General features: G+C 42.4%; 1 protein-coding gene across 1 annotated transcript; it reads right to left on the reverse strand.

The window, feature by feature from the left end:
* Nucleotides 1-389: 389 nt before the first annotated feature.
* On the reverse strand, nucleotides 390-10086 carry LOC110535863. Its single transcript, XM_036936621.1, has 4 exons — nucleotides 9897-10086; nucleotides 1606-2128; nucleotides 863-907; nucleotides 390-646 (listed from the first exon to the last, which is right to left on the reverse strand). Exons 2-4 carry the CDS (start codon nucleotides 1993-1995, stop codon nucleotides 464-466), a joined length of 618 nt encoding a protein of 205 aa, XP_036792516.1. The 5' UTR covers nucleotides 1996-2128; nucleotides 9897-10086; the 3' UTR covers nucleotides 390-463.
* Between the last annotated feature and the right edge of the window lie 7670 nt (nucleotides 10087-17756).

The raw sequence follows: 17756 nt of genomic DNA on the forward strand, positions 1-17756 counted from the left end.
ACGTATGCATTTCAAAATTAGATACAGGCGGCTCCTGTGCATGAAATCCATATCAGTCTTGTGTATGACTATAAGATACTTTTTTTGTGTGTGTCACAAATGTATTTTCCCGTTGATCACTGAAATATACTTTCAGTAACTTATCTGCCACGTCGACGGACTTACAAAATTTCAGCAATCAACTTTAATCAACATAAGATAATATATACAACTGCCTTCAATTACAGCAACCTGGGTGGAGTTGAGGACTGTGGTATTAAGGCAGGCTGACATTTCCAGTCCAAAATAGCCTGACTGGGGAGTCTAGTGAGAACACTGCCATGGCTGGGTCAGTGTCAGGGCCAGGGCTGCTGCTCTGCTGTGACAGCACATCCATCACCATGTCCTGGTGAACTGGGAGATCAAGCTATTCTTTGACAGCACATGCGCCAAAACTGCATGGTTACATTACGTTTCATAACACTCACAGGCAGGATGCTGTGAGATGGGTGGACAGTGGACACTGGAAAGACAGAAAGAATCTTACCCTGAAGAAAGTCCTGTCCTCCTGGGAGTTCCTCCACAGGTAGAGGGTTGGGGAGTCCTGGAGGACCTGGGAGGCCTGTATCATCTCTCCTGCCCTCCTGCCCTCCTGCCCTCTGACACCCTGAGATCCCCAGAGAATCACAGATAACAGAGCAGTCTATGACAATGAGTGACGATGCTCAACCAACTGCGAGTCACAACGCAGATTAAAAACACGTTCACATACATACCTGAAAATCCATAAGTCATTTGGGTTTTACTCATCATTCATCATCCTTATTCATCATTACTCAAAAATGTTCCAAACAATTATTTCACCAGAGATCTATTCACTTACCATGTTTCCTTTAAACCCAAGATTACCTTTTCTGCCTGCACATCCCTGCAGGAACGACAATGTGGTGAACACAGGGACAGATATTTACAGGAAGTTATAATAATACTGGAACAACTTGAAAAGATCACGGTTTGACAGTAAAACTAGAAGATGATGCAACAGAGTGGCAAAGTGTACATTTTGGTCTGCAGTACCATATTAATGCCACATCTTTTGAAATGCTTATTCCCTCTCCTGTCATTTTGTAGAGTGCATGAATCAGTCTATGTCCATGTCCTATGTGTAGATACAACCACAGCATTTGTACTGTATTTCCATGACCTTACTTATTTTTTTTTTTAGCATTACATGAGCTGCAGTGGGACATTTTTTTATTAAAATTATTAGAGGCCGTTATAAACCACTGATGTGTTCATTTTCCAATAGAGACAAAGATATCAGTGTCTTACAAGAAAACCATAGCTGAATAAAACCCCTGAAGACATACAGTTCTTCTCATGAGGAAGAAATGGATGACTGTTCCATATTCTAAGATCCCCACTCAAATGTCAGTTTCTTCTGCTTCTTGTCTCCATAAAATCATGTGTTCTGGTAACATAACTTTGCTTGTGTGAAATCATTCATTTTGATTCTATGTGGAGTGTAAGTCCTGATCATATTTAAAGGATCTGAGTTTTGAAAACAGATATCTATATGAGCATTTCTGACTCTTAAAACTGTGCGTTTCACTGAGAGATTCTTACTCTTTTTCCTGGAGGGCCACTCAGGAGCCTGTAAATCTTGTTGTCAGATCCAATTATGGCATCACCCTCACTGGGTGCCACTGTCAGCAGGCCTGTATGGTCAAAGCCAGTCTGTCTCTTCCCCTGGGCCCTCTGTGTGAGAGAACCACTGTTAGTCCTTCCCTGCTCCACTGCTGACCCTGCAGGAGGCAACATTTTCTCCTCCATGAAAACACTGGGGTCAGGGTGGCCAGACTGGGATGGGCTCTTCCGATCAGGGCGTTTCCTCTGGAGACTGGGCAAAGGGGTCGAGGGAGTCCAGGTTGATGATTCCATGTTGTGGCCAGTCATCTGTGTCTGCGGTGATGTTCTCATCCAAGGCTGTGACTGTAAACCAGTACTTGCTGTCATTGCCACCTATACCAGTGGGGTGTAAGGTAAGGATAGAGAGATTTGCATCATCAACTACCACAAGCACTTTCCCTTGTTGTCGAGTGGCTGAGTTCTGGGAGATAGGAGAGTTGCCTTCTGGGAGGGAGGAATCCTACGAAGAGAGAGAGATAACTATGCTTAATGGTTGCAGCCACATAACCCGATCCCACTGATACACAGTATCTAGAATGGTCCCTCACCCACAACAGATCTCTATCAAACAGTTCCATCAAATGAAAAACAACAAATAACTGAGACAGCATTAAATAGCTAAAAAAATTCCCCAAAACATTAGGAACACCTTTTCAATATTAAGTTGCACCCCCACCTTTTTCCCTCAGAACAGCCTCAATTTGTCGGGGCATGGACTCCACAAGGTGTCGAAAGCATTCGACAGGGATACTGGCCCATGTTGACGACAACACTTCCCACATTTGTGTCAAGTTGGCTGGATGTCTTTTGGGTGGTGGACCATTCTTGATACAAACAGGAAGCTGTTGAGCGTTGAAAAAACCAGCAGAGTTGACATTCTTGACACAAACTGGTGCATCTGGCACTACCATACCCAGCTCAAAAGCACTTACAGTTTTTGTCTTGCCCATTTACTGTCTGAATAGGACACATATAGTTGAAGTCAGAAGTTTAAATACACTTAGGTTGGAGTCATTAAAACTCATTTTTCAACCACTCCACAAATGTCTTGTTAACAAACTATAGTTTTGGCAAGTCGGTTAGGACATCTACTTTGTGCATGACACAAGTCATTTTTCCAACAATTGTTTACAGACAGATTATTTAACTTATAATTCACTGTATCACAATTCCAGTGGGTCAGAAGTTTACAGACACTAGGTTGACTGTGCCTTTAAACAGCTTGGAAAATTCCAGAAAATTATGCCATGGCTTTAGAAGCTTCTGATAGGCTAATTGACATCATTTGAGTCAATTGGATGTGTACCTATGGATGTATTTCAAGGCCTACCTTCAAACAGTGTCTCTTTGCTTGACATCATAGGAAAATCAAAAGAAATCATCCAATACCTCAGAAAAAAATTGTAGACCTCCACAAGTCTGGTTCATCCTTGGGGGAAATTTCAAAATGCCTGAAGGTACCACGTTCATCTGTACAAACAATAGCACGCAAGTATGAACACCATGGGACCATGCAGCCCTCATACCGCTCAGGAAGGAGACACATTCTGACTCCTAGAGATGATTGTACCTTGGTGCGAAAAGTGCAAATCAATCCCAGAACAACAGCAAAGGAACTTGTCATGATGCTGAAGGAAACGGGTAGAAAAAGATTCTATATCCACAGTAAAATGAGTATTATATCGACATAACCTGAAAGGCCGCTCAGCAAGGAAGAAACCACTGCTCCAAAACTGCCATTAAAAAGCCAGACTACGGTTTGCAACTGCACATGGGGACAACGATTGTACTTTTTGGTCCTCTGGTCTGATGAAACAACAATAGAACTGTTTGGCCGTAATGACCATGGTTATGTTTGGAGGAAAAAGGGGGCCGCTTGCAAGCCGAAGAACAACATCCCAACCGTGAAGCACGGGGGTGGCAGCATCATGTTGTGGGGGTGCTTTGCTGCATGAGGGACTGGTGCACTTCACAAAATAGATGGCATCATGAGGCGGGAAAATAATGTGGATATATTGAAGCAACATCTCAAGACATCAGTCAGGAAGTTATAGCTTGGTCACAAATGGGTCTTCCAAATGGACAATGACCTCAAGCATACTTCCAAAATGGCTTAAAGACAATAAAGTCAAGGTATTGGAGTGACCATCACAAAGCCCTGACCTCAATACTGTAGAAAATTTGTGGGCAGAACTGAAAAAGTGTGTGCGAGCAAGGAGGCCTACAAACCTTACTCAGTTACACCAGCTCTGTCAGGAGGAATGGGAGAAAATTCACCCAACTTATTATGGGAAGCTTGTAGAAGGCTACCCGAAACGTTTGACCCAAGTTAAACAATTTAAAGGCAATGCCACCAAATACTAATTGAGTGTATGTAAACTTCCGACCCACTGGGAATGTGATGAAAGAAATAAAAGCTGAAATAAATCACTCTCTGCTATTATTCTGGCATTTCACATTCTTAAAATAAAGTGGTGATCCTAACTGACCTCAGACAGGGGATTTTTACTAGGATTAAATGTCAGGAATTGTGAAAAGGTGAGTTTAAATGTATTTGGCTAAGGTGTACGTAAGCTTCCAACTTCAACTGTACACAAATCCATGTCTCAACTGCCTTAGGGCTTAAAAATCCTTCCTTAACCTTTCTCCTCCCCTTCATCTACACTGATTGAAGTGACATCAATAAGGGATCATAGCTTTCACCTGGATTGACCTGGTCAGTCTATGTCATGGAAAGAGCAGGTGTTCTTAATGTTTGTATACTCAGTGTAGGTGCATAACATAGAAACGCAACTAGACGTTTTTGACTATAGACAATGCTCAGCATCACTTACATGAGTTTAAAAATGGGTTAACAAGTCTGGGCCTGATGACCAACTTCAAAGAGAAGCTGGGATTACATTAGAGAGATAGCTGTGTAAAGGTGAGTGGCAGAGCTTCAGTCCACCTCAAACTGGCCTCTTCTAGAGCAGACAATGGGCCTTTATCTGTGATAAGATAGTATTAAATGTGCTCTCTCTATCTCAGCGACCTCTCTCAGATGAGCGGATACTTGATCTCCCTGGGCCTGAAACTATTTGTCCAACTAAGCTCCTTAACCTCCCTATAGCTCTGCCTCTCATCCCCAGGCTGAGCCCCGGAGTGGAAGCACTGGATTAGAGGAAAAGGGAGAGCAGTAACAGAATGATAGCGCAAGGGAGAGAGCATTGTGCTATACATGTTATGCACAAACCTACTATAGGAGGTTTGATGTCGTATGGAAACACTAAGGGAAATTACACTGTTAGCATCTGTAACAGAGAGGCTCCATACTCGGCCAACTGCTAGTGGCTGCAGCAGAACAGAACAAACTAGTGCAGTGAGGGAGTGAGTGAGTGGTTTGTGGGAACAATTGATCCGGGGATCCGGGTCTGGGGGTTTGAGCTGGAACTCTGCTCAACAGTGTGTACTGGAGATGAGCATGTGGCCAAGGAATACAGTACTCCAGACTCTTTGATCTCTGCAGTGGATCAATAATGACTCTGTCGTGTTCATCTCAGCATAGTACAGGACATACAGTACAAACTCAAATTGATTATGAAGTAATAAATCATGCATCTATTTCTAACCATGCCTTGCCAGATAGACACACAAAGCATTAGAAAAATATAAAGGATAATTTGCTTTTAGTGCAAACAAACACAAAACCCTGGTGAGAGATCCTTCCTGACTGATGTCTTGAGATGTTGCTTCAAAATATCCACCTAATTGTCATTCCTCATGATGCCATCTATTTTGTGAAGTACACCAGTCCCTCCTGCAGGAAAGCACTCCCACAACATGATGCCTTTCAGGTTATGTTACTCGTTACTCGTTTTTCTGTGGATATAGATACTTGTGTACCTGTTTCCTCCAGTATCATCACAATGTCATTTTCTGTTGTTCTGGGATTGATTTGCACTTTTTGCACCAAGGTACAATTATGTCTAGGAGACAGAACATGTCTCCTTCCTGAGTGGCATGATGGCTGCGTGGTCCCATGGTGTTTATGCTTGCGTACTATTGTTTGTGCAGATGAACGTGGTACCTTCAGGCGCTTGGAAATTGCTCCCAAGGATGAACCAGACTTGTGGAGGTCTACAATTGTTTTTCTGTCAAGCGAAGAGGCACTGAGTTTGAAGGTAGGCCTTGAAATACATCCACAGGTACACCTACAATTGACTCAAATGATGTCAATTAGCCTATTAGAAGCTTCTAAAGCCATGACATAATTTTCTGAAATTTTCCAAGATGTTTAAGGCACAGTCAACTTAGTGTATGTAAACTTCTGACCCACTGGAATTGTGATACAGTGAATTATAAGTGAAATAATCTGTCTGTAAACAATTGTTGGAAAAATTACACAAAGTAGATGTCCTAACCGACTTGCCAAAACTACAGTTTGTTAACAAGACATTTGTGGAGTGGTTGAAAAACGAGTTTTAATGACTCCAACCTAAGTGTATGTAAACTTCTGACTTCAACTGTATGTGTATAACCTGTTACAGTCTAAGGCCTGTCTAAGCCTGTAGAGGGAGGGTGTTCTATTAAGCTATATGAAAATCTTTTCCCAAGGATCATTTTTCTATTTGATTTTGAAATGTAAAACCCATTGAAGTATCCACTAAAAATATAAAAAACATATTTAATGAAAAATTATATTTCGCTTTATTGCTATTAGCCCATACAAGTGCATTGAATAACAGATTCACTAGATGGAACAACAAATTGTCCCCAAAAACAAATCAAAGGGAAGTTTGTTCTGAAGTATCTGACCTACATCTGAGAGATATAATAAGTGTTGGGGGGGGGGGGGGGGGGGGGGGCATTGAACAGTCTCCATATACAGTATTTTTAACCTGTATTTACATGTATTAACCTGTATTTACAGTTACATTTAACCTGTATTTAACAAGGCAAGTCAGTTAAGAACAATTTCTTATTTACAATGACGGCCTACACTCGCCAAACCCGGAGGACGCTGGGCCAATTGAGCACTGCCCTGTGGGACTCCCAATCACGTCCGGTTGTGATACAGCCTGGATAGTATACTTAATTCATTTTTTCAACTGGTACTAAGGGACCTTCAGACGAGTCTTGTGAGGCCTGTGGATGTCCTGGAGCAAAATGACATGTCAATGTTCCTGAATCTTTTCATAGAGGGGTCATAATAGTTTTTAGGCCAAACCGTTCGGACGCTACAGACACTTTTGTGAGAAGACCGCTTTTCAGGATGTCTCATGGTCTGTCAAACAGCGCTCTGGCTCTGTCACCTTTCACCGCAGATGCAGCAGTGCGACATCAGGGATGTGGTGGATGGAAACGCATCCAATGAAACAACAAAAATATATCTCTAGCTTAAACTGACAGGTATTTATGTTGGGATTTTGTTTATTATGATAACTAGATTTCCGCGGGGCACGGACATCGACCTTAGGGGGATAAACGAGCTCTAATATTTTCACCCATTCGGAACAGTGCTTGACTGATGAGACGAGTGCATTGTGCCTGTATCATGTAGCAGTGAGGTTTGAATGGGGACCGGTGCATTCTGCAGCCAGGAAATATTTTCATTAGAGGGAAGACATTTAGCTAACGAGGTTATCTCCGCTGGTCAGACTAGAAGATTTATGTCAACAAAGACCATTTCACCCAGAGACTCTGGTGTTGTGGGGCACCATTTGAGAGATTCCTGAAGAAAAGGCAGGGGATAAATCTGCATGGGCTGACCTAACAATAAATGATTAGGAGGACCATTTATCAAAGGCTTAGACACAGGTATGAGGATGCTCTTCACCGGCCATGTGTCTGAAAATGCAGCTGGGCAAATTCACTCCATCATCACGAGCTAAATACACTGCTCATAAAAATAAAGGGAACACTAAAATAACACATCCTAGATCTGAATGAATGAAATATTCTTATTAAATACTTTTTTCTTTACATAGTTGAATGTGCTGACAACAAAATCACACAAAAATGATCAATGGAAATCAAATTTATCAACCCATGGAGGTCTGGATTTGGAGTCACACTCAAAATGAAAGTGGAAAACCACACTACAGGCTGATCCAACTTTGATGTAATGTCCTTAAAACATGTCAAAATGAGGCTCAGTAGTGTGTGTGGCCTCCACGTGCCTGTATGACCTCCCTACAACGCCTGGGCATGCTCCTGATGAGGTGGCGGATAGTCTCCTGAGGGATCTCCTCCTGGACCTGGACTAAAGCATCCGCCAACTCCTGGACAGTCTGTGGTGGATGGAGCGAGACATGATGTCCCAGATGTGCTCAATTGGATTCAGGTCTGGGGAACGGGCGGGCCAGTCCATAGTATCAATGCCTTCCTCTTGCAGGAACTGCTGACACACTCCAGCCACATGAGATCTAGCATTGTCTTGCATTAGGAGGAACCCAGGGCCAACCACACCAGCATATGGTCTCACAAGGGGTCTGAGGATCTCATCTCGGTACCTAATGGCAGTCAGGCTACCTCTGGCGAGCACATGGAGGGCTGTGCGGCCCCCTAAAGAAATGCCACCCCACACCATGACTGACCCACCGCCAAACCGGTCATGCTGGAGGATGTTGCAGGCAGCAGAACATTCTCCACGGCGTCTCCAGACTCTGTCACGTCTGTCACATGTGCTCAGTGTGAACCTGCTTTCATCTGTGAAGAGCACAGGGCGCCAGTGGCGAATTTGCCAATCTTGGTGTTCTCTGCCAAATGCCAAACGTCCTGCACGGTGTTGGGCTGTAAGCACAACCCCCACCTGTGGACGTTGGGACCTCATACCACCCTCATGAAGTCTGTTTCTGACCTTTTGAGCAGACACATGCACATTTGTGGCCTGCTGGAGGTCATTTTGCAGGGCTATTGCAGTGCTCCTCCTGCTCCTCCTTGCACAAAGGTGGAGGTAGCGGTCCTGCTGCTGGGTTGTTGCCCTCCTACGGCCGCCTCCACGTCTCCTGATGTAATGGCTTGTCTCCATGCTCTGGACACTACGCTGACAGACACAGCAAACCTTCTTGCCACAGCTCGCATTGATGTGCCATCCTGGATGAGCTGCACTACCTGAGCCACTTGTGTGGGTTGTAGACTCCGTCTCATGCTACCATTAGAGTGAAAACACCGCCAGCATTCAAAAGTGACCAAAACATCAGCCAGGAAGCATAGGAACTGAGAAGTGGTCTGTGGTCACCACCTGCAGAAACACTCCTTTATTGGGGGTGTCTTGCTAATTGCCTATAATTTCCACCTGTTGTCTATTCCATTTGCACAACAGCATGTGAAATTTATTGTCAATCAGTGTTGCTTCCTAAGTGGACAGTTTGATTTCACAGAAGTGGGATTGACTTGGAGTTACATTGTGTTGTTTAATAAGTGTTCCCTTTATTTGTTTGAGCAGTGTATAATAATCAGAGATGTTATGAGGAAGTGTATTGATATTTGTAGAAGAGTTCAAAGGTGATGAATCATGATGTCATACAGAGATGAAGCACAATAGTCGGTACAAAATATTTCACACGCCCCTAGAATAATGTGTATTAGTTATAATATATTTGACTTTTCCCTTTGTTCTGTAAGTATAATTTCCATACCACATCTTGCGTTGGAGTCACATTCTATTTTAGGATAGATCCCAAAAGATGGCAGAATTTCAGATTTTCTACAACAAGGCCATAAGGAAACCTTTTTTTGACAATGACGTAACCGCATGTGCTGGCAAAGAAACAATTGCGTCATATGAATCTGTTTAGTGGAGTCTCTGTTTAGTGGAGTCTCTGTTTAGTGGAGTCTCTGTTTAGTGGAGTCTCTGTTTAGTGGAGTCTCTGTTTAGTGGAGTCTCTGTTTAGTGGAGTCTCTGTTTAGTGGAGTCTCTGTCTTCAGGCTAAAGTATTATACCCCAACGGCCAACTAAACAACAGCAAAGAAAATGTTAACAAGGCAAAATCATCTCAATGTCTGTGAGACGTAGGGGAAGCAAAACATGTCCTAATAACCATGATGAAAATGCACTGCACTACATCAACACAATCACAACCGTGGGTGTCACATCTAGGATTTGTAAGTACAATGGTGTCACTGTAGTCAGCACAGCAGCAAATGTATTTGACATTCACATCTACAACCTGATCATCACCACTATGAACTATAGTGAGTGAATTCTCCCTGAAGTATCCACAGACAATTTTCTTTGGGTTCCCTACCATGTGAGATGCTCTCCATCGACCCTCCACGCATGGTCCAAGCTGGAAAGAATCCAGCATTAAGCAGCCCAGTATCCAGATAAAAAACTGCATGGCTACAGTACAAGAGGAGAGCAACCACTCCTTCTACACCACTCCTCGACCACAGGAGTCCTCCCAGGCAGAGTATGCTGTGCTCTCTCCCAGTGCTTTCCTTGTGAGCAGGAACACACAGACACATGCTGGGCTGAGGTCCCCCTCACTTTATCACTCTATCACAGCTGCCCAGGGCGCAGGTGGATCTTAGGACATCCAAGTACTACGTGATATGAATGTGCTAATGTTTGTAATGAAACCCTTTGTATGATTTAACATACCAAGGGGTGAATGAGAGAACTTTGTGGGAAAATAGAAAGGATCACACACATACTGTAACTGGAGTCCAATTACTAATCGCAAAGGGACTTCAGAGCCGTTGAAATGGCACAGTGAGGCCACAGAGACAGAGATGTCATATGAAACTTGGTAGAAAACCGTAGCTGTGATCGGCTAACGATATGACAGAGGCTAATTTGATTTAAATAAAAGGATTACGCTGGAGACCTAAAGCATTCAGAATCAAATCAGCAGTGACCACAAGGTCATTAAAACAGGAGGGATTATGGGGATTAATGAGAAACCATGGAAACAGCATCAACCGAGGGGAAGCCACTGCAGAATATGCTTTACTTGCGAGTGGGAAAAATCCCTTGAGGTTTTCCCCATTTTCACTAGACTGGAAACTTAAGAGGAAAAGCCCTTGGCAAATAAACTTCCATCAGTCCCATCACATAATCTACAGAGGCCAGATAACTGCTTCCAGAACCAAATAAACTTCCATCAGTCCCATCACATAATCTACAGAGGCCAGATAACTGCTTCCAGAACCAAATAAACTTCCATCAGTCCCATCACATAATTCACAGAGGCCAGATAACTGCTTCCAGAACCAAATAAACTTCCATCAGTCCCATCACATAATCTACAGAGGCCAGATAACTGCTTCCAGAACCAAATAAACTTCCATCAGTCCCATCACATAATCTACAGAGGCCAGATAACTGCTTCCAGAACCAAATAAACTTCCATCAGTCCCATCACATAATCTACAGAGGCCAGATAACTGCTTCCAGAACCAAAGAAACTTCCATCAGTCCCATCACATAATCTACAGAGGCCAGATAACTGCTTCCAGAATCAAATAAACCTCCATCAGTCCCATCACATAATCTACAGAGGCCAGATAACTGCTTCCAGAACCAAATAAACCTCCATCAGTCCCATCACATAATCCACAGAGGCCAGATAACTGCTTCCAGAACCAAATAAACCTCCATCAGTCCCATCACATAATCTACAGAGGCCAGATAACTGCTTCCAGAACCAAATAAACTTCCATCAGTCCCATCACATAATCCACAGAGGCCAGATAACTGCTTCCAGAACCAAATAAACTTCCATCAGTCCCATCACATAATCTACAGAGGCCAGATAACTGCTTCCAGAACCAAATAAACTTCCATCAGTCCCATCACATAATTTACAGAGGCCAGATAACTGCTTCCAGAACCAAATAAACTTCCATCAGTCCCATCACATAATCTACAGAGGCCAGATAACTGCTTCCAGAACCAAATAAACTTCCATCAGTCCCATCACATAATCCACAGAGGCCAGATAACTGCTTCCAGAACCAAATAAACTTCCATCAGTCCCATCACATAATCTACAGAGGCCAGATAACTGCTTCCAGAACCAAATAAACTTCCATCAGTCCCATCACATAATCCACAGAGGCCAGATAACTGCTTCCAGAACCAAATAAACTTCCATCAGTCCCATCACATAATCTACAGAGGCCAGATAACTGCTTCCAGAACCAAATAAACTTCCATCAGTCCCATCACATAATCCACAGAGGCCAGATAACTGCTTCCAGAACCTCTGTCCGTGGAATAAGTTGCTCTCTACACTTACAACATTGAGGCCAGGCCACAGTACTGTATTAGAAATGTGGTTTCCATTATGGAGACTTTAGCAAGGCTGTGAATAGTGATGGGAAACAATGGGCTAGTAAAAAAGCAACACTTTTTTCAGCACCTTCTCATATACTGTTTTGTATTTGGCTGTAGTGGGTTGAACTGAGTTATAAACTGAGTGGTTCAAGTCCTGAATGCTGATTGGCTGACAGCTGTGGTATATCAGACCGTATACCACAGGTATGACAAAACATGTATTTTTTACTGCTCTACTTACATTGGTAACCAATTTATAATAGCATTAAGGCACTGCAGGGTTTTTGGTTGTGGCCATATACCACACCCCCTCAGACCTTATTGCTTAATTATAGCCCAGTGAATATGGTCTGAGGTGAAAGTCGCAGATGATAGACAAGGACTGCCATTATGTACGAGAACAAAGAGAGCTGTGTGGTACAGAAGCGCAGAGCAGAACTACCACAAGCAAGGGCCATATTTACTCTGCTTTCTAGTGAGGTACAGAAGCTTGGCAACCATGAGCCATGACTGTTTATTTCTTGTTCCTTCCCTTTGCCATTTCAATGATGTCACTTATAAGCTACCAAAGGAGGATGCACACGAGGGATACTGTATAATAATTTGCCCTGCTCCAATTGAAATCTAGGTTGCAGCCAATAAGTGGCAGAACAGTTAATACGTGTCATTTTGAGCCTGCTGCTTGGGATAGAATATAATAAAACACCACATAAGGTTGTGAGTCACGAGGTTGTGGTTTGAGTGAAGTAGGTGGCAAGTGTCAAACAGTTCTAAGGCTGATCTAGATTTGCATTGACTTGCAGGAAATGACCCCTGACCTGCAAGCTCACTTTTTATGCTATTGCCCTTTGTAAAGTAATCCCCTAAAAATCAAATCAAAACAAATTGTATTGGTCACATACAAATGGTTAGCAGATGTTAATGCGAGTGTTGCAAAATGCTTGTGCTTCTAGTTCCGATAGTGCAGTAATATCTAACAAGTAACAATTCCCCAACAACTACCTAATACACACACATCTAAAGGCATGGAATAAGAATATGTACATGTAACCGATGTGAAATGGCTAGCTAGTTAGCGGGGTGCGCATTAAAAGCGTTTCAATTGGTGACGTCACTCGCTCCGAGACCTTGAAGTAGTTGTTCCCCTTGCTCTGCTTCGAGGGTGGCTGTCGTCGATGTGTGCAGAGGGTCCCTGGTTCCAGCCCAGGTAGGGGCGAGGAGAGGGACAGAAGCTAAACTGTTAAACATACATATACATTTTTATTTATTTTTAATTCACCTTTATTTGACCAACTGCGACCTGGACAAGTTAAAGCTAAGCATTTCGACACACACAACAACAGAGTTACACTTGGAATAAACAAACATACAATCAGTAATAAAGCAGAAAAAATACACTGCTCAAAAAAATAAAGGGAACACTTAAACAACACAATGTAACTCCAAGTCAATCACACTTCTGTGAAATCAAACTGTCCACTTAGGAAGCAACACTGATTGACAATCAATTTCACATGCTGTTGTGCAAATGGAACAGACAACCGGTGGAAATTATAGGCAATTAGCAAGACACCCCCAATAAAGGAGTGGTTCTGCAGATGGTAACCACAGACCACGTCTCAGTTCCTATGCTTCCTGGCTGATGTTTTGGTCACTTTTGAATGCTGCCGGTGCTTTCACTCTAGTGGTAGCATGAGATGGAGTCTACAACCCACACAAGTGGCTCAGGTAGTGCAGCTCATCCAGGATGGCACATCAATGCAAGGTTTGCTGTGTCTGTCAGCGTAGTGTCCAGAGCATAGAGGCGCTACCAGGAGACAGGCCAGTACATCAGAAGACATGGAGGAGGCCGTAGGAGGGCAACAACCCAGCAGCAGGAGCGCTACCTCCGCCTTTGTGCAAGGAGGAGCAGGAGGAGCACTGCCAGAGCCCTGCAAAATGACCTCCAGCAGGCCACAAATGTGCATGTGTCTGCTCAAACGGTCAGAAACAGACTCCATGAGGGTGGTATGAGGGCCCGACGTCCACAGGTGGGGGTTGTGCTTACAGCCCAACACCGTGCAGGACGTTTGGCATTTGGCAGAGAACACCAAGGGAGGTCATACAGGCACGTGGAGGCCACACACACTACTGAGCCTCATTTTGACTTGTTTTAAGGACATTACATCAAAGTTGGATAAGCCTGTAGTGTGGTTTTCCACTTTAATTTTGAGTGTGACTGCAAATCCAGACCTCCATGGGTTGATACATTTGATTTCCAATGATAATTTGTGTGATTTTGTTGTCAGCACATTCAACCATGTAAAGAAAAAAGTATTTAATAAGAATATTTCATTCATTCAGATCTAGGATGTGTTATTTTAGTGTTCCCTTTATTTTTTTGAGAAGTGTATTTATTTATACAGTGTGTGCAAATGACGTAAGATAAGGGAGGTAAGGCAATAAAATAGGCCATAGTGGTGAGGTAATTACGATATAGCAATTAAACACTGGAGTGATAGATGTGCAGAAGATGAATGTGCAGGTAGAGACACTAGGGTGCAAAGGAGCAAAATATATAAATACAGTATTTTTTAAACCTTCATTTAACTAGGCAAGTCAGTTAAGAACAAATTCTTATTTTCAATGACAGCCTAGGAACAGTGGGTTAACTGTCTGTTCAGGGGTAGAACGACAGATTTGTACCTTGTCAGCTCGGGATTTGAACTTGCAACCTTTTGTTTACTAGTCCAACGCTCTAACCACTAGGCTACCCTGCCACCCCTGCTGCCATCCCCAGTATGGGGATGAGGTAGTTGGATGGGCTATTTACAGATGGGCTATGTACAGGTGCAATGAATGAGCGATGCCCGAGCGTCATATGCAAGATGCAATAGATGGTATAAGATACAGTATATACATATGAGATGAGTAATGTAAGATATGCAAACATTATTAAAGTAGCATTGTTTAAAGTGACTAGTGAGTCTCTATGTAGGCAGCAGCCTCTCTGAGTTAGTGATTGCTGTTTAGCAGTCTGATGGCCTTGAGATAGAAGCTGTTTTTCAGTCTCTCAGTCCCAGCATTGATGCACCTGTACTGACCTCGCCTTCTGGGTGGTAGCGGGGTGAACAGGCAGTGGCTTGGGTGGTTGTTGTTCTCAATGATCTTTTTGGCCTTCCTTGGACATCGGGTGCTGTAGGTGTCCTGGAGGTGAGGTAGTTTGCCGGTGATGCGTTGTGCAGACTGCACCACCCTCTGGAGAGCCTTGTGGTTGAGGGCGGTGCAGTTGCTGTATCAGGCGTTGATACAGCCCGACAGGATGCTCTCAATTGTGCATCTGTAAAAGTGTGTCAGGGTTTTAGGTGACAAACCAAATTTCTTCAGCCTCCTGATGTTGAAGAGGTGCTGTTGCGCCTTCATCACCACGCTGTCTGTGTGGGTGAACCATTTCAGTTTGTCTGTGAAGTGTACACAGAGGAACTTAAAACGTTCCACCTTCTCCACTACTGTCCCTTCGATGTGGAAGGGGGGTGCTCCCTCTGCTGTTTCTGGGTGATTCTCATGAACCCAGTTTTAAACATATCTGTAGCAAATTGAGTTACAAAACCATGATGCATCTGTAAAAATCAACTATCATTCTGAGGATTAAGATGTCTAGGGTTTGGCAGTGACTTACTTTAAATACATGCAACATTTTCACCAGAATTCTTTCACCCGAAATTCTCATTACCGAAATGTGCCCGGATTAAAGTAATTAATCAAATGAATTAAACTAGGTAATTTTGGACTGACCAATGTAGATAGTTTCAAATGCATGCAACTTAAAAGTTACACAACAAGACTTTTCGATTTGAAATCGTTTGGGCATCAGATCAGGGCAATCTTGAGGGAATCTTATTTGAGTCAGAAAAGGATGTTCATACGATAGGGAAGACACACAAAACCTTGCAAAGAGCATATACAACTGCCCATCTCTTAGAAAAAAGATAAACTGTTGGAACCAAAACTTAAAAAGAATTGATGGTGGCACAACATGGAGGGAAAGTTGGAGCATAACTAATAAAATTACAGTCAACAAAAATGTACACTTAATCCAGTAAATAACTAATGTATAGAATTTATTATACAAGAGACAACATTCTAAAATTCTATAGCACAACGGCCGAGTCCTAAGAGTACAACGAATGAAGTCGTGGGTGGAGCTAGAAAGCTGTCAGAAGCATTACAATGTAAACTTACTTTTAATCAGTCTGTCTGGACATTTCAAGACGTGGCATATGGGGGTGCAGTGAGATACCCAATGGGCTGGACGATTCTCTTCTCATCACTCATCTTGAAAAAACGTATACTAAAAACGAAATCAATCAATCCACCATCATCATTAACCCAAAGGAAAAATCGAATGGTTTATTATTGAAATAGTATGGGTTCGGTCGTGAAAAACAAATGCGTAAAATTTAACCCCCCAAAAAGAATCTCCGGTAATTTTTGACAATTTTACATATTCTAATAAAACACATAATTTTGCTGTAGCTTGTCCATAAATCATAACAATGGTATACTAGCTGAAGTTAACATTAAACCATAATATTTATTACGAACCAACACAGTGTCTGTGGACATGTGTCATTACCCTAACACTTTTTCAAGTTGCTGCAAAAACTCCAATTGATTTTTTAGAAAAGTTTTATTCACCCATGATGCATCTCGAGAAATAATAGAAGTTACGTTAATTTATTTGCTTATAAGCCTTCAGAATGAGGTTCTTATTCTCAAACACCCCCTTTACTTCGCATTCTCATTACCAAAATGGCAAAAAAGCTTTAATTGGGAAAAAGTCTGATTTTATTCTATAATAATTAACTTTTTATATTTTTATTTCCAGTGTTATGTTTAACTCAGGCATTTCTTGTTTGTAACTTTGAGTATTTTGACTGTTGAGGTAATGAGAATTTTGTGGAAATTGTGGTAAAATGCATAATATCTGATCAAAAAACAGTACAGATCCTAATATCAGTGATCCAACAGGACATTTAATGAAAAATGACATTTGAGAACCCAATTGTGGTTCATTAGTAGATTAACCCAGTATGTGTCAGATGAGCAGTCGCCTCACTTTCTCTTTCACTGCAAGACTCAGCAGTTCTGGGTAAATGGATTAGAGATGTAGTCCTTATCTGATCCTGAGTTGAAGTTCTTCTGTATAACAATCCAAAGGCCCATATCTCTCATCTAAACAGGAGAGAGTGAGTGTATCTGGACGGTCAGACAAGATTAATGTTATGTCACAGTTTGACCTTTCAACAAGTGAAGTGGAGCCCATAAAGCCATCTGCAAGTCTCAACACCTTGAGTTCAAGATACAAATCAGGACTTACCCTCATTTAGTGGTCGACTGATGATCTATACAGCAAGACAGGCTAGACAGGTATGGACTGGTGGAACAATCATTGTTGTACTAAAGGTCTGATGTTCTGGATCATTCGAGGACTCTCAGCAAGCAAGGCCAGTTCAAGAACACCCTTAACGCGATTCTCAGACATTCTATGTACGTAACACAGATCAACGAAGGCAGTACATCTTTTTAATGTATAGTACAGCCACAGACTGTTTCAACAGAATTTCACCACGTCTATTACAGCCATGGACAACCATATTGCAATTAGGCAGGGATCCCCAATTACATTCAGCAGTGGGACGATTTTTCCTTCAGCGGCTGGTCGGGTGGCCGGAACATATTTCCTAAATTAAAATCACTTTGACCTGATTTCCTGGTGATTTTACGGTCTTTTATGTCCAACAATGAAATGTTCTTTTATTTAATGATTTATTTATTTTTGCTCAGA

The sequence above is a fragment of the Oncorhynchus mykiss genome, chromosome 11 (assembly GCF_013265735.2).
Source record: "Oncorhynchus mykiss isolate Arlee chromosome 11, USDA_OmykA_1.1, whole genome shotgun sequence".
Taxonomy (NCBI): Eukaryota; Metazoa; Chordata; class Actinopteri; order Salmoniformes; family Salmonidae; genus Oncorhynchus; species Oncorhynchus mykiss.

Bases quoted from the DNA above. Each gene is read 5' to 3' on its own strand.
- LOC110535863 (XM_036936621.1), bottom strand. From the start codon at position 1,995: ATGACAGCAAGTACTGGTTTACAGTCACAGCCTTGGATGAGAACATCA. The intron at 908-1,605 runs GTAAGAATCTCT...TCGTTCCTGCAG, and splicing joins GTGGCCCTCCAGGAAAAAGA to GGATGTGCAGGCAGAAAAGG. The intron at 647-862 runs GTAAGTGAATAG...TGGGGATCTCAG, and splicing joins TTGGGTTTAAAGGAAACATG to GGTGTCAGAGGGCAGGAGGG.